At 57.0% G+C, this 25,834-nt stretch overlaps 1 protein-coding gene across 1 annotated transcript in view; it reads left to right on the top strand.

Annotated features, from left to right (window-relative positions):
* The window catches only part of LOC140207241 (uncharacterized), a 45,675-nt gene that overhangs the window by 6,495 nt on the left and 13,346 nt on the right, over positions 1-25,834 (top strand). Inside the window, exons 2-3 of the mRNA XM_072275675.1 lie at positions 17,093-17,158; positions 25,490-25,603. Coding sequence (XP_072131776.1) covers positions 17,093-17,158; positions 25,490-25,603 — 180 coding nt within the window. The remainder of the gene's footprint in view (positions 1-17,092; positions 17,159-25,489; positions 25,604-25,834) is intronic.

Here is a 25,834-nt window from a genome sequence, read left to right as displayed (position 1 = left end):
ACCCCGGCAGTGCATGGTGGGACGGTGTGGAGGGAGATTTACTCTGTGTGTCTGATCCCGGGAGTGTGTGATGCGACGGTGTGGAGGGAGATTCACTTTGTGTCTGACCCCGGGACTCTATGATGGGACGGTGTGGAGGGAGCTTCACTCTGTGTCTGACCACGTGAGTGTGTGATGGGACAGTGTGGGGGGAGATCTACTCTTTATCTGAACCTGGGTGTGTGTGATGGGACGGTTTGAAGGGAGCTTCACTCTGTGTCTGACCAAGTGAGTGTGTGATGGGACACTGTGGAGGGAGATTTACTCTGTGTTTGACCACGGGCGTGTGTGATGGGACAGTGTGGAGGGAGATTTACTCTGTATTTGACCACGGGCGTATCTGATTGGACGGTGTCGAGGGAGATTCACTCTATGTCTGACCACGTGAGTGTGTGATGGGGTGGTGTGGAGGGAGCTTCGCTCTGTGTCTGAACCCCGGGAGAGTGTGATGGGACAGTTGGAGGGAGATTCACTCTGTGTCTGACCCTGGGGTCATGTGAAGGGATGGTTGGAGGGAGCTTCACTCGGTGTCTGACCCCGGGAGTGTGTGATGGGACGGCGTGGAGGTAGTTTCACTCTGTGCCTGACCCCGGGAGTGTGTGATGGGATGGTGTGGAGGGAGATTCAGTCTGTGTGTCTGACCCCGGGTTTGTGTGATGGGATGGTTTGGAAGGAGCTTCACTCGGCTTCTGACCACGGGAGTTTTTGATGGGACGGTGTGGAGGGAGATTCACTCTGTGTCTGACCCTGGGAGTGTGTGATGGGACAGTGTGGAGGGAGATTCTCTCTGTGCCTGACCCCGGGAGTGTGTGATGGGACGGTGTGGAGGGAGATTCACTCTGTGTCTGACCCCGAGACTCTGTGATGGGACGGTGTGGAGGGAGCTTCACTCTGTGTCTGACCACGTGAGTGTGTGATGGGACAGTGTGGAGGGAGATTTATTCTGTGTTTGACCACGGGCGTGTGTGATGGGACGGTGTGGAGGGAGCTTCACTCTGTGTTTGACCCTCGGAGTGTGTACTGTGACGGTGTGGAGGGAGATTCACTCTGTGTCTGACCATGTGAGTGTGTAATGTGACAGTGTGGAGGGAGATTCACTCTGTGTCTGACCCTGGGAGTGTGTGATGGGACAGTGTGGAGGGAAATTCACTCTGTGTCTGACCCAGGGAGTCTGTGATGGGACTGTGTGGAGGGAGATTCACTTTGTGTTTGACCCTGTGAGTGTGTGATGGGATGGTGCGGAAGGAGATTCACTCTGTGTCTGACCCCGGGAGTGTGTGATGGGAAGGTGTGGAGGGAGATTCACTCTGTGTCTGACCCAGGGAGTCTGTGATGGGACTGTGTGGAGGGAGATTCACTTTGTGTTTGACCCTGTGAGTGTGTGATGGGATGGTGCGGAAGGAGATTCACTCTGTGTTTGACCCTCGGAGTGTGTACTGTGACGGTGTGGAGGTAGTTTCACTCTGTGTCTGACCCCAGGAGTGTGTGATGGGATGGTTTGGAGGGAGACTCACTCTGTGTGTCTGACCCCGGGAGTGTGTGATGGGACGGTGTGGAGGGAGATTCACTCTGTGTCTGACCCAGGGAGTCTGTGATGGGACTGTGTGGTGGGAGATTCACTTTGTGTTTGACCCTGTGAGTGTGTGATGGGATGGTGCGGAAGGAGATTCACTCTGTGTTTGACCCTCGGAGTGTGTACTGTGACGGTGTGGAGGTAGTTTCACTCTGTGTCTGACCCCAGGAGTGTGTGATGGGATGGTTTGGAGGGAGACTCACTCTGTGTGTCTGACCCTGGGAGGGTGTGATGGGACGATGTGGAAGGAGATTCACTCTGTGTCTGACCCCAGGAGTGTGTGATAAGATGGTGTAGAGGGAGATTCACTATGTGTCTGACCCCGGGAGTGTGTGATGGGACGGTGCGGAGGGAGCTTCTCTCTGTGTCTGACCCCGGGAGTGTGTGATAAGATGGTGTAGAGGGAGCTTCACTCTGTGTCCAATCCCGGGAGTGTGTGATGGGACGGTGTGGAAGGAGATTCACTCTGTGTCTGACCAAATGAGTGTGTGATGGGACAGTGTGGAGGGAGCTTCACTTTCTGTCTGTCCTAGGGAGTGTGTGATGGGACGATGTGGAGACAGATTAACTCTGTGTCTGACCACGTGAGTGTGTGATCTGATGGTGCGGAGGGAGATTCACTCTGTGTCTGACCCCAGGAGTGTGTGAGGAGATGGTGTGGAGGGAGATTCACTCTATGTCTAAGCCTGGGATTGTGTGATGGGACGGTGTGGAGGGAGATTCACTCTGTGTCTGACCCCGGGAGTGTGTGTTGGGACGGTGGGGAGGGAGATTCATTCTGTGTCTGACCCCGGGAGTGTGTGATGGGACGGTGTGGAAGGAGATTCACTCTGTGTCTGACCAAATGAGTGTGTGATGGGACAGTGTGGAGGGAGCTTCACTTTCTGTCTGTCCTAGGGAGTGTGTGATGGGACGATGTGGAGACAGATTAACTCTGTGTCTGACCACGTGAGTGTGTGATCTGATGGTGCGGAGGGAGATTCACTCTGTGTCTGACCCCAGGAGTGTGTGAGGAGATGGTGTGGAGGGAGATTCACTCTATGTCTAAGCCTGGGATTGTGTGATGGGACTGTGTGGAAGGAGATTCACTCTGCGTCTGACTCCAGGAGTGTGTGATGGGACAGGGTGGAGGGGGATCCACTCTGTGTCTGACCCCGGGCGTGTGTGATGCGACGGTGCGGAGGGAGCTTTATTCTGTGTCTGACCCCGGGAGTGTGTGATGAGACGGTGTAGAGGGAGGTTCACTCTGTGTCCAATCCCGGGAGTGTGTGATGGGACGGTGTGGAAGGAGATTTACTCTGTCTCTGACCAAATGAGTGTGTGATGGGACAGTGTGGAGGGAGCTTCACTTTCTGTCTGTCCTTGGGAGTGTGTGATAGGACGATGTGGAGACAGATTAACTCTGTGTCTGACCACGTGAGTGTGTGATCTGATGGTGCGGAGGGAGATTCACTCTGTGTCTGACCCCAGGAGTGTGTGAGGAGATGGTGTGGAGGCAGATTCGCTCTATGTCTAAGCCTGGGAGTGTGTGATGGGACGGCGTGGAAGGAGATTCACTGTGTGTCTGTCCCCAGGAGTGTGTGATGGGACAGGGTGGAGGGAGATTCACTCTGTGTCTGACCCCGGGCGTGAGTGATGGGACGGTGCGGAGGGAGCTTTACTCTGTATCTAATCCCAGGAGTGTGTGATGGGCCAGTGTGGAGGGAGCTTCACTTTCTGTTTGTCCCTGGGAGTGTGTAATGGGACGAAGTTGAGACAGATTAACTCTGTGTCTGACCACATGAGTGTGATATGATGGTGCGGAGGGAGATTCACTCGGTGTCTGACCCCGGGAGTGTGTGATGGGGCGGTGTGGAGGGAGATTCACTCTGTGTCTGAAACCCGGGAGTGTGTGATGGGACGGCGTGGAGGGAGATTCAGTCCGTGTCTGGCCCCGGGAGTGCGTAGTGTGACGGTGTGGATGGGAGCTTCACTCTGGGTCTGACCACGTGAGTGTGTGATGTGACGGCGTGCAGGCAGATTCACTCTGTTTCTGACCCCGGGAGTGTGTGATGGGACAGAGTGGAGGGAGATTCACTCTGTGTCTGACCCCGGGAGTGTGTGATGGGACGGGGTGGAGGGGGATTCACTCTGTGTCTGACCCTGGGCGTGTGTGATGTGACGGTGCGGAGGGAGATTCACTCTGTGTTTGACCACATGAGTGTTCAATGGGACAGTGTGGAGGGAACCTCACTTTCTGTTTGTCCCTGGGAGTGTGTGATGGGACGAAGTGGAGACAGATTAACTCTGTGCCTGACCATGTGAGTGTGTGATATGATGGTGTGGAGGGAGATTCACTCGGTGTCTGAGAACAGGAATGTTTGATGTGATGTTGTGGAGGGAGATTCACTCTGCGTCTGACCCCAGGAGTGTGTGATGGGACAGGGTGGAGGGGGATTTACTCTCTGTCTGACCCTGGGAGTGTGTGATGAGATCGTGCGGAGGGAGCTTTACTCTGTGTCTGACCCCGGGGTTGTGTGATGGGACGCTATAGAGGGAGCTTCACTCTGTGTCCAATCCCGGGAGTGTGTGATGGGACGGTGTGGAGGGAGATTCACTCTGTGTCTGACCCTGGGAGTGTGTGATGGGACGGTATTGAGGGAGATTCACTCTGTGTGTCTGACCCCGGGAGTGTGTGATGGGACGGTGTGGAGAGAGATTCACTCTGTGTCTGACCCCGGGAGAGTGTGATGGGACGGTGTGGAGGGAGCTTCACTTTCTGTTTATCCCTGGGAGTGTGTGATGGGACGAAATGGAGACAGATTAACTCTGTGTCTGACCCCGGGAGTGTGTGATGGGACGGTGCGGAGGGAGCTTCACTCTGTGTCTGACCCCAGGAGTGTGTGATGGGACGGTGCGGAGGGAGATTCACTCTGTGTCTGACCCCGGGAATGTGTGATGGGATGGTGTGGAGGGAGATTGACTCTGTGTGTCTGACCCCGGGAGTGTGTGATGGGACCGTGTGGAGGGATTCACTCTCTGTCTGACCCCAGGAGTGTGTGATGGGACGGTGTGGAGGGAGATTCACTCTGTGTCTGACCCCGGGAGTCTGTGATGGGACGATGTGGAGGGAGATTCACTCTGTGTCTTACGCTGGGAGGGTGTGATGGGACGGTGTGGAAGGACATTCACTCTGTGTCTAACCCTGGGAGGGTGTGATGGGACGGTATGGAGGGAGATTCACTCTGTGTCTGATCCGGGAGTGTGTGATGGGACGGTATGGGGGGACTTTCACTCTGTGTCTGATCCCGGGAGCGTGCGATGTTTGTAGCGCGATGTTTGGTCTGTGACTGACCTCGGATCACGGTGCGTGCGGAGGATCTGTTTAGAAGGATGTGAGTCTTGGCTTTCCGAGGCAGCCTCATAACCCCCAGGTGGTTGTTGACGGCTCTGTGGCGGGCCTCGAAGTTCCTGACGGTGGTGGGGCGCAGCCGGTTGCGGCCGACCATCGACTCGGCCAGCTGCCACGCTGTCTCCGCACGGACGGCGAGAGCCCTCTGCTCGGCGACTCTCCCGCCGTGGGGAGCCAGTGATCGGCAGCGCCGGCCGGAGTCCACAGGAGAGCAGGAATTCAAAACGGGCAGCTCCCGCTCGCCCTCTGCGCAGAGAATCGGGCCGACCCTCACCCGGAGCCTTTTCCCCGCTCCGGGGCATCTCGCACAAGGCGATCCGGTTGCGGCCGCGCCCCCGAGCGCCGGCGCCCGTGGGGGGGGGGCCGATCATGTGACCGCTGGGCTCCCGGGAGGGGGGACGATCACGTGACCGCTGTGTCTCCCGGGACCGATCACGCGGCCGCTGGGCCTCCCGGGGACCTATCACGTGACCACGACACCCCCGGGAACCGATCACGTCCAGGGGGCCGACCCCCAGCAGAAGCCGAACTTATTCGACAGCTCCCTGACAACCGCATGAGGCGGAAGAACCGATCGGCAAAGCTGGGACGGGGGTAACGAGCGGAGGAACTGCCCGGGGAAGCAGCGGGCCGGGCTGTCCTCGGAGGCGCCGCCAGGAGCCGTTCTCGGGCACCCCCCCGCCCCAAAAGGGGACGCATCAGATCTGGCTGGCCGAGCGCAACTGCGGCAACGTCACTCTTCCCCGGCGGGAGCAGGGAGCCTCCTCCAAGCGACCAGCCGTCACCCTCCGGACGTGATCGCCCGAAGCTCCCCGCGGCAGTCTGGCCCAGGCTGAGCTGCCGAAGGCGGAAGGCCAAGGACAGAGTGAAGACCAGCACAGGGCGAAGGAGTTTTTCTTTTGTACCTTGATGGTCTGAAGGCACCGGCCCGCTGCCTGGACGGAGCTCTCCTCACACCGACAAAGGCGGCCGCGCCCCACGCTTTCACCCGGGCCATCCCAGATCGGCGACCGGCCCATCGAAGGCGTGTCCGAGCGCCTGGACTTGCAGGCTCCTTGATGATCCACCACATCCGCCCCCCTCCCCGCCTCCCTCACCACGGTGGTAGAAGCTAGGAAGGCGGCCGACCCTTTGCAGCCCGGCAAGGCCCCCGGCCCGGAATGGGCAGCCTCCAGGGAGGGAGGCAGAGGCCGACAGAGATCACGCGGGAGTTCTGGGAGAAAGCCTGCGCGCCGGAGGCCTCCAGGGGTGCAAACATCACCCGCCCGGACGGGACGGGACATCCTGTGACAACCACGGAGGCATCTCTCTCCCGAGCATCGCCGGGGGAGACCGCGGGCCCGCACCACACCGGACAGGGCGACCTCTGACCTCCTCGACCTGACCTGACAGAGGGAGAAAGAGGGCCAACGGGGGTTCAGATCCAACAGGAGGACAGTGGACCGGATCTTCTTCTTCTTCTTCTTTTGGTCACACGGATCCAGGGAAGATCTGCAGGCGCTGGAAATCCGAGCCGCATACACACACACGCGCGCACAGAAAAATGCCGAAGGAACTCAGCGGGCCAGGCAGCAGCGCCGGAGAAGAGTACAGCCGACGCTTCGGGCCGAGAACCCTCCGGCAGGGTCTGGGAGAAGCGCCCGGAACAAAACCGGGAATCTCCTGGTGGGGACCCGACGACGGAAGCGGTGACGGCGAGGGCGCACGTGGGCCAGGGGTGCCACCCAGTGGAGCGGTGCCGCAGCGACAGCCTGGCGCTCAACGCCAGTCAGACCAAAGAGCTGGTTGCTGACTTCAGGAAGGGCAAGACGAAGGAACACATACCAATCCTCACAGGGGGATCAGAATCGGAGAGACTGACCAGCTTCAAGTCCCCGGGCGTCAAGCTCTCTGAGGATCTAACCGGGCCCCAACATATCGCTGTAGTCATAAAGAAGGCAAGACAGCGGCTGTACTTTTATTAGGAGTTTGAAAGAGATTTGCAACGTCCACAAATACACTCACAAACCTCTATAGATGTACCGTGGAGGGCATTCTGACCGGCTGCATCACTGCCTGGTATGGAGGGGCTACTGCACAGGACCGAAAGAAGCTGCAGAAGGTTGTAAATCTGGTCAGCTCCATCTTGGGTACTAGCCTGCAAAGTACCCAGGACATCTTCAGGGAGCGGTGTCTCAGAAAGGCTGCGTCCATTATTAAGGACCCTCCAGCAACCAGGGCATGGCCTTTTCTCACTGTTTACACCAGGTAGGAGGTACAGAAACCTGAAGGCACACACTCAGCGATTCAGGAACAGCTTCTTTCCCCTCTGCCATCCGATTTCTGAATGGATACCGAATCTTTGGACACTACCTCACTTTTTTTTTAATATAGAGTATTATATTAACATAGAGTATTATATCAAAGATTGGAGGTGTAGTAGACAGTGAGGAAGGTTTTCAGAGCCTGCAGAGGGACTTGGACCAGCTGGAAAAATGGGCTGAAAAATGGCAGATGGAGCTTAATGCAGACAAGTGTGAGGTATTGCACGTTGGAAGGACAAACCAAGGTAGAACATACAGGGTTAATGGTCAGCCACTGAGGAGTGCAGTGGAACAGAGGGATCTGGGAATACAGATACAAAATTCCCTAAAAGTGGCGTCACAGGTAGATAGGGTCGTAAAGAGAGCTTTTGGTACATTGGCCTTTATTAATGAAAGTATTGAGTATAAGAGCTGGAATGTTATGATGAGGTTGTATAAGGCATTGGTGAGGCCGAATCTGGAGTATTGTGTTCAGTTTTGGTCACCAAATTACAGGAAGGATATTAATAAGGTTGAAAGAGTGCAGAGAAGGTTTACAAGGATGTTGCCAGGACTTGAGAAAATCAGTTACAGAGAAAGGTTGAATAGGTTAGGACTTTATTCCCTGGAGTGTAGAAGAATGAGGGGAGATTTGATAGAGGTATATAAAATTATGATGGGTATAGATAGAGTGAATGCAAGCAGGCTTTTTCCACTGAGGCAAGGAGAGAAAAAAACCAGAGGACATGGGTTAAGGGTGAGGGGGGAAAGTTTAAAGGGAACATTGGGGGTTTGAAGGGCGCAGGCCTGGGCAAGGTTGTATGGAAGACCAGCACTCTGTCCCCTCTCCACGTCACCGATGTTGTCCAAGAGAAGGGCACTAGGACCCATACAGTGTCGTCGCAGAGCAATGTGTGGTTAGGTGCCTCGCTCAAGGACACAAACACGCTGCCTCAGCCAAGGCTGGGACTGGCGATCTTCAGATCACTAGACCGACGCCTTAACCACTTGGCCACACGCCAACAGAGCCAAGCAATAATCATAAGAAAAAAATGAAGAGTTCAGAATTTTTTTTTAAAAGAAAAAAAAAAGAATCCCTACTAACTAAGAGGGGAAAAAACACAACTAACTAAAAAAAACCCGAAAAAAAACCCCAACTGGGAACACAATCCCGGAGCTATATGTCATACAAGAAAAACATCAAATCCGCCAACTCAAATCCATTTGAAGAAAAATATCGGGAGGAAACCATATTAATTAACTCAAATCAGATGATAGCAGCGGGCAAATGAACCCCAGCTTTTCTCAAAATCAAATCGAGGATCAGAAGTTCGACTTCTGATTTTCTCCAAACTAAGACATTGCATCAAAGTAGGAGCAGTAGGTTGTAAATCTAGTCAGCTCCATCTTGGGCACTAGCCTGCAAAGTACCCGGGTCATCTTCAGGGAGCGGCGTCTCGGAAAGGCAGTGTCCATTATTAAGGAACCCCCAGCACCCTTTTCTCACTGTCACCATCGGGTAGGAGGTACAGAAGCCTGAAGGCACACACACTCAGCGGTTCAGGAACAGCTTCTTCCCCTCTGCCAGCCGATTCCTGCCAACTTTGGCTGCCCCCGGGTTGGTCAGCATCGTCAGGTCATTTCACGGTGGAATGATGGGTCATCGAAAACGACTTTCCAAAGCTTGCAGAGAGATTGAGGCCAGTTAGAAGAGTGGGCTGAAAGATGGCAGATGGAGTTTAATGCTGACAAAAGTGAGAAACCATAGAAACCATAGAAACTACAGCACAGAAACAGGCCTTTTGGCCCTTCTTGGCTGTGCTGAACCATTTTCTGCCTAGACCCACTGACATGCACACGGACCATATCCCTCCATAAACCTCCCATCCATGTATCTGTCCAATTTATTCTTAAATGTTAAAAAGGAACCCGCATTTACCACCTCGTCTGGCAGCTCATTCCATACTCCCACCACTCTCTGTGTGAAGAAGCCCCCCCCTAATGTTCCCTTTAAACTTTTCCCCCCTCACCCTTAACCCATGTCCTCTGTTTTTTTTTCTCCCCTTGCCTTAGTGGAAAAATCCTGCTTGCATTCACTCTATCTATACCCCTCATAATTTTATATACCTCTATCAAATCTCCCCTCATTCTTCTACGCTCCAGGGAATAAAGTCCTAACCTATTCAACCTTTCTCTGTAACTGATTTTCTCAAGTCCTGGCAACATCCTTGTAAACCTTCTCTGCACTCTTTCAACCTTATTTATATCCTTCCTGTAATTTGGTGACCAAAACTGAACACAATACTCCAGATTCGGCCTCACCAATGCCTTATACAACCTCATCATAACATTCCAGCTCTTATACTCAACACTTTCATTAATAAAGGCCAATGTACCAAAAGCTCTCTTTACGACCCTATCTACCTGTGACGCCACTTTTGGGGAATTTTGTATGTGTATTTCCAGATCCCTCTGTTCTACTGCACTCCTCAGTGCCTTACCATTAACCCTGTATGTTCTACCTTGGTTTGTCCTTCCAACATGCAATACCCCACAATTGTCAGTATCAAACTCCATCTGCCATTTTTCAGCCCATTTTTCCAGCTGGTCCAAGTCCCTCTGCAGGCTCTGAAAACCTTCCTCACTGTCTACTACACCTCCAGTCTTTGTATCATCAGAAAATTTGCTGATCCAATTTACCACAATGCTGCATTTTGGTAGGACGAATCAAAATAGGACATACATGGTAAATGGTAGGGTATTGAAGAATTCAGTAGAACAGAGGGATCTAGGAATAATGATGCATAGTTCCCTGAAGGTGGAATCTCATGTGGATAGGGTGGTGAAGGAAGCTTTTGGTTTGCTGGCCTTTATAAATCAGAGCATTCAGTATAGGAGCTGGGATGTAGTGTTGAAATTGTACAAGGCATTGGTGAGGCCAAATTTGGAGTATTGTGTACAGTTCTGGTCACCGAATTATGGGAAAGATGTCAATAAAATTGAGAGAGTACAGAGGAGGTTTACTAGAATGTTACCTGGGTTTCATCTCCGAAGTTACAGAGAAAGGTTGAACAAGTTGGGTCTTTATTCTTTGGAGCGTAGAAGGTTGAGGGGGGACTTGATAGAGGTGTTTAAAATTATGAGGGGGATTGATAGAGTTGACGTGGATAGACTTTTTCCATTGAGAGTGGGGGAGATTCAAACAAAAGGACATGAGTTGAGAGTTAGGGGGCAAAAGTTTAGGGGTAACATGAGAGGGAATTTCTTTACTCAGAGAGTGGTAGCTGTGTGGAACGAGCTTCCAGCAGAAGTGGCTGAGGCAGGTTCGATGTTGTCATTTAAAGTTAAATTGGACAGCTATATGGACAGGAAAGGAATGGAGGGTTATGGGCTGAGTTCAGGTCGCTGGGACTAGGTGAGAGTAAGAGTTCGGCATGGACTAGAAGGGCCGAGATGGCCTGTTTCCATGCTGTAATTGTTATATGGTTATATCTCTGACCCCTTCTTAGTAACTAATGGTGTCCAGCAGGGCTGTGTCCTCCCGCCTGCTCTGTTCAGCCCGCTGTTCTCTGCTCTCTCACAGACTGATGGCGGGGATAACAATTCACGACAGAACACATCTTCGACATGCGGCGCCTCAAGTCCAAGACCAAAGTGCTGGGAGCCGTAGCAGGGGAATTCCGCTTTGCGGAGGACTGCGTACCGCGAAAGGGACCCGCGGGAGCCCGCGGCGGTCGCACGGGAGTTCGGCCGGACCGTGCGGCCTGCAGGAGCCGGAAGTGCCGCCTCAGCCCGCACCGCATACCGGCCCTGCGGAACCAGGAACCGAGAGCGAAGGCGCACAGCTCAACCACGCTGACGCCTTCACCGACCTGGGAGGCTGCCTCCCCTTCCGCCCGCAGTCCAGATCGAGGGGTCTCAGACAGACCTGCGAAAGCTGGGGTGCATCCTTTGGCAGGCGATGGGCACGCGTGCGGAAAGAACTAAGATGGCAGTCGTACAGAGCAGTCTCTGCTGCCGTGCCTTCGCGAGATCACGGGCACCGCGTGGCAAAACCACAGAAGTGCCACGAAGGGGCCGAGAGCTCCGGCACGGAGATTACGAAGGATCTCGGCTTGTGATGGGCGGGACGCGTGCCTGCCGCCTTCCAAAGAACGGCGCTGTTTTTCCGAGCTGTCCCGCGGCGCCGGATAGCAAGGAGGCCCCAGACAAAGACTACGTGGAGGTGGCCCTGAAGGCATATGCAATATCCCAGTGACTCGTCGGGAGGCCGTTGGCCAAAGACCGCCACACCTGGCGCCCGGGAGTCGACAAAGGCACTCTGGTAGGGCAGCGGCGGGAAGGATTTCCAGGAGCACAAGGAGAGACCGCCTGCTGTAGCGGGCAGTGAAGAAAGCTAATGGCATGCTGGCCTTCATAACAAGGGGAATTGAGTCGAAGAGCAAAGAGGTCCTTCTGCAGTTGTACAGGGTCCTGGCGAGACCACGCCTGGAGCATTGTGTGTAGTTTTGGTCACCAAATTTGAGGAAGGACATTCTTGCTATTGAGGGAGTGCAGCGTAGGTTCACTGGGTTAATTCCCAGCATGGCGGGACTGTCATATGTTGAAAGATTGGAGCGACTGGGCTTCTATACACTGGAATTCAGAAGACTGAGAGGGGATCTTATTGAAACATATAAGATTATTAAGGGATTGAACACGCTGGAGGCAGGAAGCACGTTCCCGCTGATGGGTGAGTCCAGAACCAGAGGCCACAGTTTAAGAATAAGGGATAGGCCATTTAGAACGGAGTTGAGGAAAAACTTTTTCACCCGGAGAGTTGTGGATCTGTGGAATGCTCTGCCTCTGAAAGCAGAGGAGGTCAATTCTCTAGATGCTTTCAAGGAAGAGTCAGATAGAGCTTTTAAAGATAGCGGAGTCAAAGGATATGGGGAGAGGGCAGGAACGGAGTACTGTTTGTGGATGATCAGCCACGATCACGGTGAATGGCGGTGCCGGCTCGAAGGGCCGAACGGCCTACTCCTGCACCACGACCCCGACCCTCCCGTGGCCGCAACGTGCCCGATCTGCGCTACCCCGCTTCCGGCTTCGGTCTCACCAGACGCGTCACTTCACGTCGTCGTCGCTGCCGCCGGACCTCCCAGACGGCCCCGGGCGCCAGGCCAACTCCGGTCCTAGGCGTCCACCCGGAGCTCGATCCTGGGAGTGGGAGAGGCTGGCCTCCGCTCCGCTGGCATTGTTTGAGGAGCCTGCTTCCCGGGAGGCACTAATCCCTGGGCGGAGGGCTTCAGGGCGGTCTCAGTTCCGCTAACCTTCCCGCACAAACAGTCCACCCAACACAGGACTGGGCTAGGTGGAGGCCACATCTGAGGGTTCAGGTATAGGACCGACCCCCCCTTCCCACCACGGGTTCCCACCCCTTCCGGGGACTCTCCCCGCGTCTACATTCCCTGCCCTCTCGGCGGAAGGTCTCCCCTTTCAGGCCGGAGTCACCGGCGCGGCGGGACTCTCGCCGCTTTCTCTCCGGGGGGCAGCTGGGTGACTGGGCGCAGAACGCAGGAGCGGGCGCGAACTCTGCGTTCTCGGGGGCGGGGGCGACTTCTCGGCGTGTCTGGATTTCTCTGCGGGCCCAGTGGCCTGTATTATACTATGGGTTTCATTTTGTCTTACGTTTCCTCTTCGCTTTCTTGCCTCGCGGAGGCTCTTCCCCGCGCCCCCCCCCACCGTCCCCTGCCGGACCACCCCTGCACGTAGCCTCAAGGTCTCCCAACCGGAACCGCAGGGGCCGATAGAGGCGCGTGAAGATCGACAGGGGTAGGCCGCAGCCGGGGCACTTGGTGCCAGAAGCGGACTCCCTGGGGTTCCGCGTGTTGGGACGGTCCCTCCGAAAGTGCCCCCACCCCACCTCCCCGCACGCATGGCAGCGTGGGCGCTCGGAGCTCTGAGCGCAGCCTACGATCTACCCCCTTGTGCCAGACAGTAAACCGGCCCTCAGCCTCGTCCTCCGGGCCAGCTGCACGAACACCTGGCGCCGGAAAGAGATTACGGTACGGGAGGCGCGCCTCTTAAATCTGTGTCTGATGGCAGTTATCTCCGACCTTACATGTTGTCCCAAGAGGCGAAATGGGGAAGCAGAACCTCGCTGGGGACGAAAGGACTGACGTGACCGAGGACTGTGCGTTGCGTGGGAGGTGCCACCAGCCCCATCTGTGAAAAGATGTTCCCCACGGTGAATCCACCTACTGACAGCACGATGCACCAACCCATCATTCCCCAGATAAAACTCTGCCTCCCCGAACTGTTTCCCGTGGCCAAAATACCATCCTACCCCCGCCCCCCCAACCAACCAGCTCCTCCATGGCCTCCGCGCACTTTTCCAGAGTGATTCCAGGCCGCAACATTCCAGGAAGGGTGGGTTGGCAAGTTTGCAGACGACACAAAGGTTGGTGGTGTTGTAGATAGTGTAGAGGATTGTCAAAGATTGCAGAGAGACATTGATAGGATGCAGAAGTGGGCTGAGAAGTGGCAGATGGAGTTCAACCCGGAGAAGTGTGAGGTGGGACACTTTGGAAGGACAAACTCCAAGGCAGAGTACAAAGTAAATGGCAGGATACTTGGTAGTGTGGAGGAGCAGAGGGATCTCGGGCTACACGTCCACAGATCCCTGAAAGTTGCCTCACAGGTGGATAGGGTAGTTAAGAAAGCTTATGGGGTGTTAGCTTTCATAAGTCAAGGCATAGAGTTTAAGAGTCGCAAGGTAATGATGCAGCTCTATAAAACTCTGGTTAGGCCACACTTGGAGTACTGTGTCCAGTTCTGGTCGCCTCACTATAGGAAGGATGTGGAAGCATTGGAAAGGGTACAAAGGAGATTTACTAGGATGCTGCCTAGTTTAGAGAGTATGCATTCTGATCAGAGATTAAGGGAGCTAGGGCTTTACTCTTTGGAGAGAAGGAGGATGAGAGGAGACATGATAGAGGTGTACAAGGTAATGAGAGGAATAGATAGAGTGGATAGCCAGCGCCTCTTCCCCAGGGCACCACTGCTCAGTACAAGGGGACATGGCTTTAAGGTAAGGGGTGGGAAGTTCAAGGGGAAGGTGTCTGAGGGATGGTGTGGAGGGAGATTCACTCTGTGTCTGACCCCCGGAGTGTGTGATGGGACGGTGTGGATGGAGATTCACTCTGTGTCTGACCCCGGGAGTGTGTGATGGGACAGGATGGAGGGAGCTTGTCTGACCCCGGGAGTGTGTGATGGGACGGTGCGGAGGGAGATTCACTCTGTGTCTGACCCCGGGAGTGTGTGATGGGACGGTGTGGAGGGAGATTCACTCTGTGTCTGTCCCCAGGAGTGTGTGATGGGACAGTGTGCAGCAAGATTCACTCTGTGCATGACCCCTGGAGTGTGTGATGGGATGGTGCGGAGGGAGAATCACTCTGTGTCTGACCCCGGGAGTCTGTGATGGGATGGTTCGGAGGGGGAATCACTCTGTGTCTGACCCTGGAAGTGTGTGATGGGACGGTGTGGAGGGAGATTCACTCTGTGTCTGAACCCGGGAGTGTGTGATGGGACGGTGCAGACAGAGATTCACTCTGTGTCTGACCCCGGGAGTGTGTAATGGTACGGTGCGGAGGGAGATTCACTCTGTGTCTGATCCCGGGGAGTGTGTGAAGGGACGGTGTGGAGGAAGATTCACTCTGTGTCTGACCGCGGGAGTGTGTGATGGGACGGTGTGGAGGGAGCTTCTGTCTCTGACTGACCCCGGGAGTGTGTGATGGGACGGTGTGGAGGGAGATTCACTCTGTGGCCGACCCCGGGAGTGTGTGATGGGACGGTGTGGAGGGAGATTCACTCTGTGGCTGACCCCGGGAGTATGTGATGGGACGGTGTGGAGGGAGATTCACTGTGTGTCTGACACCGGGAATATGTGATGAGATGGTGTGGAGGGAGATTCACTCTGTGTGTCTGACCCAAGGAGTGTGTGACGGGACTGTCTGGAAGGAGCTTAACTCTGTGTGTCTGACGCCGGGAGTGTGTGATGGGATGGTGTAGAGAGAGCTTCTATCTGTGCCTGATCCCAGGAGCGTGTGATGAGACGGTGTGGAGGGAGATTCACTCTGTGACTGACCCCGAGAGTGTGTGATGGGACGTTGTGGAGGGAGCTTCACTCTGTGTCTGACCCCGGGAGTGTGTGATGGGACAGTGTGGAGGGAGATTCACTCTGTGTCTGACCCTGGGAGTGTGTGATGGGACGGTGGGGAGGGAGAGTCACTCTGTGTCTCACCCCGGTAATGTGTGATGGGACGGCGTGGAGGGAGATTCACTCTGAGTCTGACTCCGGGAGTGTGTGATGGGACGGTGCGGAGGGAGATTCACTCTGTGTCTGACCCCAAGAGTGTGTAATGGTTCGGTGCGAAGGGAGATTCACTCTGTGTCTGACCCCGGGTGTGTGTGATGGGACGGTGTGGAGGGAGCTTCTGTCTCTGACTGACCCCAGGAGTGTGTGATGGGACGGTGTGGAGGGAGCTTCACTCTGTGTCTGACCCCCGGAGTGTGTGATGGGACGGTGTGGATGGAGATTCACTCTGTGTGTCTGACCCCGGGAGTGTGTGATGGGACGTTGTGGAGGGAGATTCACTCTGTGTCTGACCCCGGGGGTGTGTGATGGGACGGTGTGGAGGGAGCTTCACTCTGTGTTTGACCCCGGGAGTGTGTGATGGGGCGGTGTGGAGGGAGCTTGTCTGACCCCGGAAGTGTGTGATGGGACGGTGTGGAGGGAGATTCTCTCTGTGTCTGACTCCGGGAGTGTGTGATGGGACGGTGTGGAGGGAGATTCAGTCTGTGTCCGACCCCGGGAGTGTATGATGGGGCGGTGTGGAGGGAGATTCACTCTGTGTCTGACCCCGGGAGTGTGTGATGGGACGGTGTGGATGGAGATTCACTCTGTGTGTCTGACCCCGGGAGTGTGTGATGGGACGTTGTGGAGGGAGATTCACTCTGTGTCTGACCCCGGGGGTGTGTGATGGGACGGTGTGGAGGGAGCTTCACTCTGTGTTTGACCCCGGGAGTGTGTGATGGGACTGTGTGGAGGGAGATTCACTCTGTGTCTGACCCCGGGAGTGTGTGATGGGACGGTCGAGAGGGAGATTCACTCTGTGTCTGATCCCAGTAGTGTGTGATGGGATGGTGTGGAGGGAGATTCACTCTGTGTCTGACCCCGGGAGTGTGTGATGGGACGGTGTGGAGGGAGATTCACTCTGTGTCTGACCCCGGGAGTGTGTGATGGGATGGTGTGGAGGGAGATTCACTCTGTGTCTGACCCCGGGAGTGTGTGATGGGACAGTGTGGAGGGAGATTCACTCTGTGTCTGACCCTGGGAGTGTGTGATGGGGCGGTTTGGAAGGAGATTCACTCTGTGTCTGACCCTGGGAGTGTGTGATGGGACTGTGCCGAGGGAGATTCACTCTGTGTCTGACCGCGGGAGTGTGTGATGGTGCAGTTTGGAAGGAGATTCACTCTGTGTCTGACCCCGGGAGTGTGTGATGGGACGGTGTGGAGGGATATTCACTCTGTGTCTGACCCCGGGAGTGTGTGATGGGACGGTGTGAAGGGAGATTCACTCTGTGTCGACCCCGGGAGTGTGTGTTGGGACGGTGTGGAGGGAGATTCACTCTGTGTCTGACCCCGGGAGTGTGTGATGGGACAGTGTGGAGGGAGAATCACTCTCTGGCTCACCCCGGGAGTGTGTGATGGGACGGTGTGGAGGGAGATTCACTCTCTGACTGACCCGCACTGTTCTGTCCGCAGCTGAACCGAACGTGACGTACCTGGAACTGAAATTCAAGCCGGTTCCTGAGCCTCGCATCCTGACAGGTGGAGTTTGAGTCTTGTTTCTTTTGCTTTGACGGTGTTTCAGGTGACGTGTCCGGTCCTGCCGAGAGAGTCTCAGGGCAAGGGGCGCTCGTTACCCGACCGATTCCCTCTTTCAGAATGCGTCAGGGAGACCCGAAGGGAGGGGCGGTGACGAGACTGCGTCCTATGTGCGGTTATGAGGAGAGAATGCTGTGGGAGGGGGTGAGGAGGGAACGCTGTGGGAGGGGGTGAGGAGGGAATGCTGTGGGAGGGGGTGAGGAGGGAACCCTGTGGGAGGGAGTGAGGAGGGAATGCTGTGGGAGGGGGTGAGGAGGGAATGCTGTGGGAGGGAGTGAGGAGGGAACGCTGTGGGATGGGGTGAGGAGGGAATGCTGTGGGAGGGGGTGAGGAGGGAAAACTGTGTGGGGGGTGAGGGGGGAACGGTGTGGGGGGTGAGGAGGGAACGGTGTGGGGGGGGGTGAGGAGGGAACGGTGTGGGAGGGGGTGAGGAGGGAACGGTGTGAGAGGGGGTGAGGAGGGAAGACTGTGGGAGGGTGTGAAGAGGGAACACTGTGGGAGGGTGTGAGGTGGGAACGGTGTGGGAGAGAGTGAGGAGGGAAGGCTGTGGGAGGGGGTGACGAGGGAATGGTGTGGGGGGGTTGATGAGGGAACGCTCTGGGAGGGGGTGAGGAGGGAACAGTGTGGGACGGGGTGTGGAGGGAACGGTGTAGGAGACGTAGAGGAGGGAACATTGTCGGGGGGAGAACGGTGTGGGAGAGGAAGAGGAGGGAACAGTGTGGGAGGGAGTGAAGTGGGAACGTGGTGGAAGGGGTCATGAGGGAACACTCTGGGAGGGAGTGAGGAAGTAACACTGTGGGAGGGGGTGAGGAGGGAACGGTGTGGGAGAGGATGAGGCGGGAACGCTTTGGGAGGGGTTGAGGTGGGAACGTGGTGGGAGGGGTTGAAGTGGAAACGCTGTGGGAGGGGGTGATGAGGGAATGCTGTGGGAGGGATTGAGGAGGGAATGGTGTGGGACGGGGTGAGGAGGGAACACTGTGGGGGGGGGTGAGGAGGGAACACTGTGGGAAGGGCTGAGGAGGGAACACTGTGGGAGGGATTGAGGAGGGAATGGTGTGGGACGGGGTGAGGAGGGAACACTGTGGGAGGGGGTGAAGAGGGAATGCTTTGGGAGCGAGTGAGGAGGGAAGAATGTGGGAGGGGTTGAGGAGGGAACACTGTGGGAAGGGGTGAGAAGGGAACGGTGTGGGAGGGGGTGAGGAAGGAACACTGTGGGAGGGGGTGAGGAGGGAACGCTGTGGGAGGGGGTGAGGTGGGAACGGTGTGGGAGGGAGTGAGGAGGGAAGACTGTGGGAGGGGGTGATGACGGAACACTGTAGGAGGGTGTGAGGTGGGAACGGTGTGGGAGGGGGTGAGGGAGGAACACTGTGGGAGGGGGTGAGGTGGGAACGGTGTGGGAGGGTGTGAGGAGGGAACACTGTGGGAGGGGGTGAGGAGGGAAAACTGTGGGAGGGGGTGAGGAGGAAACGGTGTTGGAGGGGGTGAGGAGGGAACGGTGTGGGAGGGGTTGAGGAGGGAACGCTGTCGGAGGGGGTGAGGAGGGATCGCTGTGGGAGGGGGTGAGGAGGGAACGCTGTTGGAGTGGGTGAGTAGTGAACGGTGTGGATAGTGAGGGGGGAATGCTGCGGGAGGGAGTGAGGTGGGAACGGTGAGGGAGGGGGTGAAGAGGGAATGCTGTTGGAGGGGGTGAGGAGGGAACGCTGTGGGAGGGGTGAGGAGGGAACGGTGCGGGAGGGGTGAGGAGGGAACACTGTGGGAGGGGGTGAGGAGGGATCGCTGTGGGAGAAGGTGAGGGGGGATCGCTGTGGGAGGGGTTGAGGAGGGAACGCTGTCGGAGGGGGTGAGGAGGGAACACTGTGGGAGGGGGTGAGGAGGGAAAACTGTGGGAGGGGGATGAGGAGGGAACACTGTGGGAGGGGGTAAGGAGGGAACGCCGTGGGAGGGAGTGAGGAGGGATCGCTGTGGGAGGAGGCGAGGAGGGAACGGTGCGGGAGGGGTTGAGGAGGGAACACTGTGGGAGGGGGTGAGGAGGGAATGCTGTGGGAGGGGGATGAGGAGGGAACACTGTGGGAGGGGGTGAGAAGGGAACACTGTGGGAGGGGACGGTGAGGAGGGAACACTGTCTGAGGGAGTGAGGAGGGAACACTGTGGGGCGGTGTGAGGAGGCAACGTTGTGAGAGGGGGAGTAGCGAACGGTTTGGGGGGGTGAGGAGGGAACGCTGTGGGAGGGGATGAGGAGGGAACGTTTTGGGAAGGAGTGATGTGGGAACGCTGTGGGAGGGAGTGAGGAGGGAAGGCTGTGGGAGGGGGTGATGAGGGAACACTGTAGGAGGGAGTGAGGAAGGAACACTGGGAGGGGATGAGGTGGGAACGGTGTGGGGGGGTGAGGAGGGAACGCTGTGGGAAGGTGTGAGGAGGGAATGCTGTGGGAGGGGGTGATGAGGGAACGCTAAGGGAGGGTGTGAGGAGGGAACGCTGTGGGAGGATGTGAGGAGGGAACACTGTGGGAGAGGACGGTGAGGAGGGAACACTGTGGGAGGGTGAAGAGGGAACACTGTGGGGCGGTGTGAGGAGGCAACGTTGTGGGAGGGGGGAAGAGCGAATGGTGTTGGAGGGGATGAGGAGGGAACGTTTTGGGAGGGAGCGATGTGAGAGCGCTGTGGGAGGGAGTGAGGAGGGAATGCTGTGGGAGGGGGTGAGGTGGGAAGACTGTGGGAGGGGGTGATGAGGGAACACTGTGGGAGGGGGTGAGGAAGGAACACTGTGGGAGGGGGTGAGGAAGGAACGCTGTGGGAGGGGGTGAGGTGGGAACGGTGTGGGAGGGAGTGAGGAGGGAAGGCTGTGGGAGGGGGTGATGACGGAACACTGTGGGAGGGTGTGAGGTGGGAACGCTGTGGGAGGATGTGAGGAGGGAACACTGTGGGAGAGGACGGTGAGGAGGGAACACTGTGGGAGGGTGAAGAGGGAACACTGTGGGGCGGTGTGAGGAGGCAACGTTGTGGGAGGGGGGAAGAGCGAATGGTGTTGGAGGGGATGAGGAGGGAACGTTTTGGGAGGGAGCGATGTGAGAGCGCTGTGGGAGGGAGTGAGGAGGGAATGCTGTGGGAGGGGGTGAGGTGGGAAGACTGTGGGAGGGGGTGATGAGGGAACACTGTGGGAGGGGGTGAGGAAGGAACACTGTGGGAGGGGGTGAGGAAGGAACACTGTGGGAGGGGGTGAGATGGGAATGGTGTGGGAGGGGATGAGGAGGGAACGTTTTGGGAGGGAGCGATGTGAGAGCGCTGTGGGAGGGAGTGAGGAGGGAATGCTGTGGGAGGGGGTGAGGTGGGAAGACTGTGGGAGGGGGTGAGGAGGGAATGCAGTGGGAGTGGTTGAGGAGGGAACACTGTGGGAGAAGGTGAGGAAGGAACGCTGTGGGAGGGGGTGAGGAGGGAACGGTGTGTGAGGGGATGAGGAGGGAACGGTGTGGGAGGGGGTGAGGAGGGAACGCTGTGGGAGGGGGTGAGGAGGGAACGCTGTGGGAGGGGGTGAGGAGGGAACAGTGTGGGTGGGTGCAAGGAGGCACGCTGTGGGTGCGGTGAGGAGGGAACGGTGTGGGAGGGGGTGAGGAGGGAATGGTGTGGGAGGGAGTGAGGAAGGAACGGACTGGGTGAGGGTGAGGATGGAACGGTGTGGGAGGGGATGAGGAGGGAACTCTGTGGGAGTGGTTGAGGAGGGAACAGTGTGGGAGGGGTTGATGAGGGAACTGTGGGAGGGTGTGAGGAGGGAACGCTGTGGGAGGGGGTGAGGAGGGAACGGTGTGGGAGGGGGTGAGGAGGGAACTCTGTGAGAGGGTGTGAGGAGGGAACTCTGTGGGAGGGAGTGAGGAGGGAACGATGTGGGAGGGGTGTGATAAGGAAACGCTGTGTGAGGCGCCATGAGGGAACACTGTGGGAGGGGGTGAGGAGGGAACGCTGCGGGAGTGGGTGGAGGGAGCACTGTGGGAGGGTGTGAGGAGGGAACACTGTGGGAGGGGGTGAGGAGGGAACGCTGTGGGAGGGTGTGAGGAGGGAACGCTGTGGGAGGGGGTGAGGAGGGAACGGTGTGGGAGAGGGTGAGGGGGGAACGCTGTGGGAGGGGGTGAGGAGGGAATGCTGTGGGAGGGGTTGAGGAGGGAATGCTGTGGGAGGGGGTGAGGAGGGAACGGTGTGGGAGGTGGTGAGGAGGGAACGCTGTGGGAGGGGGTGAGGAGGGAACGGTGTGGGGGGGGTGAGGAGGGAACGGTGTGGGAGGGGGTGAGGAGGGAATGCTGTGGGAGGGGGTGAGGAGGGAATGCTGCGGGAGAGGGTGAGGAGGGAATACGGTGGGAGGGCGTGAGGAGGGAATGCTGCGGGAGAGGGTGAGGAGGGAATGCTGTTGGAGGGGGTGAGGAGGGAACGCTGTGGGAGGGGGTGAGGAGGGAACAGTGTGGGAGGGGGTGAGGAGGGAATGCTGTGGGAGGGGGTGAGGAGGGAATGCTGCGGGAGAGGGTGAGGAGGGAACGCTGTAGGAGGGGGTGAGGAAGGAACACTGTGGGAGGGGGTGAGGAGGCAGCCGTGTGGGAGGGAGGAGGTGGGAATGGTGTGGGAGGGGTGTGATAAGGAAACGCTGTGTGAGGGGCCATGAAGGAAGACTGTGGGAGGGGGTGAGGAGGGAACGGTGAGGGCGGGGGTGAGGAGGGAACGGTGTGGGAGGGGGTGAGGAGGGAATGCTGTGGGAGGGGGTGAGGAGGGAACGTTGTAGGAGGGGGTGAGGAAGGAACACTGTGGGAGGGGGTGAGGAGGCAGCCGTGTGGGAGGGAGGAGGTGGGAACGGTGTGGCAGTGGTTTGATAAGGAAACGCTGTGTGAGGGGCCATGAGGGAACACTGTGGGAGGGGGTAAGGAGGCAGCCGTGTGGGAGGGAGGAGGTGGGAACGGTGTGGGAGGGGTGTGATAAGGAAACACTGTGTGAGGGGCCATGAGGGAACACTGTGGGAGGGGGTGAGGAGGGAACACTGTGTTAGCAGGGCGCGCTGAGGGAACGGCTGTGAGGAGCGGACGCAGTGGGAGAGGCAGTCTGCTGAGGGCGTGATGGTGTGGTGTAACAGGAATGGTGGGGAAGGAGCTCTGAATTTCGGTCTGTGAGGTGAAGGCTTGTTGGGAAGGGGCGGGTGCGCTGTCTGTCTGCAGGGAGACCGGTACCTGTGATGGCCGCGGTGGGGAACGCGACGAGGCGGTACTGTGTACAATTTGAGCCGTGCCAGCCTTAAAGTCAACTTCAATCGCAAGAGTGCGACGTGATGAAGTTCGGGAGGCTCGACGGGACTCCTGGCAGCGTGGAGGACGACAGGGATCTCGGGGTCCCCGCGTCTCCAGATCCCTGAAAGTGGCGCAGAGCCGGGCCTGGTGTCGAGGATAGTGGAGAGGTTGCCGTCGGCTGCAGCTTGATGCCGGGATGGGCTGATATGCGGCGGATGGAGTTCAGACCGGATTCGTGTGACGTAAACCACTTCGTGTTGGGCACGTGTCCAAGTGGTTAAGGCGTTCGTCTAGTGATCTGAAGGTCGCTAGTCCGAGCCTCAGCTGTGGCTGCGTGTTTGTGTCACTTAAGCACTCATTGGTCTCGTGTCTGTGCGAGGAGTGGCGCCCCACACGGACTTCCAGTATGCGCCTTGTAAGGCATGAAAATGCCCGACGCAGGCCTCTCATGGTGTGAGTCGACGTTCCCTCCCTCCTTCCCTCCCTCTCCAAACTACTTTGGGATGGTCGGATTTGAGGCAGAGTTCAGGGTTAAGGGCATTGAGGAGGAACAGAGAGATCTCGGGGTCCACGTCCCCAGATCCCTCAGTGCCACCGAGCAAGTTGACAGGGTGGTTAAGACAGCAGACGGTGTGTTGAACTTCATTGGTTGGAGAGCCGCGAGGTAATATCGGAGATCAATAAAAAACCCTGGTCAGACCCACACTTGGGGTATTGTGTTCAGTTCTGGCCGCCTCATTATAGGAGGGAATTAGGAGCTTTAGGGACGGTGCAGAGGAGATTCACCAGGATGCTGCCTGGATTAGAGAGGGTGCAGAGGAGATTGATCAGGATGCTGACTGGATGAGAGAGAGTGCAGAGGAGATTCACCAGGATTCTGCCAAGATTAGAGAGGGTGTAGAGGAGATTCACCAGGAAGCTTCCTGGATTAGAGAGGGCGCAGAGGAGATTGATCAGGATGCTGACTGGATTAGAGAGGGCGCAGAGGAGATTGATCAGGATGCTGACTGGATTAGAGAGGGTGCAGAGGAGATTGACCAGGATGCAGCCTGGATTAGGGAAGGTGCAGCGGAGATTCACCGGGATGCTGCCTGGATTAGAGAGGGTGCAGAGGAGATTCACCAGGATGCTGTCTGGATGAGAGAGGGTGCAGAGGAGATTCCCCAGGATTCTGCCAAGATTAGAGAGGGTGCAGAGGAGATTCACCGGGACGCTGCCTGGATTAGAGAGGGTTACGAGGAGATTCACCAGGATGCTGCCTGCATTAGATCGGGTGCTGAGGAGATTCAACTAGAGGCTGACTGGTTTCGAGAGGGTGCAGAGGAGATTCACCAGGATGCTGTCTGAGTTAGAGAGAGTGCAGAGGGGATTGATCAGGATGCTGTCCGGATAAGAGAGGATGCAGAGGAGCTTTACCAGAATGTTGCCCGGATTAGAGAGGGTGCAGATGAGATTCACCAAGATGCTGCCTGGATTAGAGAGGGTGCAGAGTAGATTCATCAGGATGCTGCCTGGTTTGGAGAGGGTGGAGAGGAGATTCACCAGGATGCTGCCTGGATTAGAGAGGGTGCAGAGGAGATTCACCAGGATGCTGCCTGGATTAGAGAGGGTGCAGAGGAGATTCACCAGGATGCTGCCTGGATTAGAGAGGGTGCAGATGAGATTCACCAAGATGCTGCCTGGATTAGAGAGGGTGCAGAGTAGATTCATCAGGATGCTGCCTGGTTTAGAGAGGGTGGAGAGGAGATTCACCAGGATGCTGCCTGGATTAAAGAGGGTGCAGAGGAGATTCACCAGGATGCTGCCTGGATTAGAGAGGGTGCAGAGGAGATTGATCAGGCCGCTGTCTGGATGAGAGAGGGTGCAGAGGAGATTGATCAGGACGCTGTCTGGATGAGAGAGGGTGCAGAGTAGATTTACCTGGATGCTGCGTGAATTAGAGAGGGTGCAGAGGAGATTCACCAGGATGTTGCCTGGGTTAGAGAGGGTGCAGAGGAGATTCACCAGGGTGCTGTCTGAGTGAGAGAGGGTGCAGAGGAGATTGACCATGATGTTGCCTGCATTAGAGGGCATGTTTAATGAGGAGCGGCTGAGCGTCCTCGGGCTTTTCTCTTTGGGGTGAAGGAGGCTGAGGGTTGACGCGATAGAGGCGTAGAAAATGAGTAGAGGAGTAGATCGAGTGGACGGCCAGAGACTTTTCCCCGAGGGAGGGTGGAAATGGCTAATAGCAGGGGACGCAATTTATCGGTGATTGGAGGAAAGCATAGGGGGGATGTCAGACGTGTTTTTTGTTTAACACAGAGAGGGGCGGGTGTGTGGAACGCGCTGTCAGGGGTGGCGGATACATCAGGGACACTTCAGAGACCCCTGGGCGATACAAACATGGTTATGTAGGAGGAAGTCTTAGATTGGTATTAGAGTAGGTTTAAGAGTCGGCACAACATTGTGGGCCGAATGGCCTGTACAATGCTATTTTATATCATGTGTTCTGTGATCCTCAGTGTTCAATATGATGAATTCTCTCCCTCCCCCGATCTCTCTCCTCTCCTCTCAAACTCCCTTTCTTCCCGCAATCTCTCTCACCCTCCATGTCTGCCCTCTTCCTCCCCCTCCGTCTCGCCCATATACCTCCCCTTCTCTCTCCTCACCCTCTCCTCTCTCTCTCTCCCCTCCCTCCTCTTGCTTCTCGCCCCCCCCTCCCACCTTTCCCCCTCGTCTCTCCCTCCCTCTCACTCCTCTCCTCCACTGCCCGCCAACTCCCCTTCTCCATCTTCCCTTCCCCGGCCTCTCCCTCCTCCCCTCCCTCTCCCCTCTCCCCGCGCTCTCTCCCACCTTCTCCCTTCAACCTGCCTCCCCTTCGCCCCTCTCCCCGTCCCTCCCGCTTCTCGCTTTTCCCACCCTCCCCTCCCACTCCGCCCTCTCTCTCACCTCCTCTGTCCCGCTCTCGCCCCTCTCTCTCCCCCCCTCTCTCCCCAACTCACGCCCCTCTCCTTTCCCCTCCCATCTACCTTTACCAGGCAACCTGGCAACTACCTACTCGGAGCTGAAATTCAGGAATCCGGACCCCTCCGTGGCCGAGAGTTCCCCCACTTCCTCGGGAGGCGGGGACCGGCCAGCCCCTTGCCCGACAGGTCAGAGTTCACCGTCGCAACGTCACTGGGGAAGGGTGGACGCGTCACCTCCCCAAGTGTGTTCGCGTCCCCGGCTGTACCCTTCCCCAGGCAGTTCGCTTCATCCCCGGATCACCCTCTGGACGAAAGGGCTGCCTCTGGGGGATCTATTAAATCTCTTTGCCTTTTCAACGCAAACCTGTCCCATCTTGCTTCCCCAGCCCTGGGGGGGAGGGGGTGGTTGGGTGAGGG

This window comes from Mobula birostris, chromosome 13 (genome assembly GCF_030028105.1).
Source record: "Mobula birostris isolate sMobBir1 chromosome 13, sMobBir1.hap1, whole genome shotgun sequence".
Lineage (NCBI taxonomy): Eukaryota > Metazoa > Chordata > Chondrichthyes > Myliobatiformes > Myliobatidae > Mobula > Mobula birostris.
Note: the sequence above shows the minus strand (reverse complement) of the source record. Positions and strands in the feature narration are given on the sequence as shown.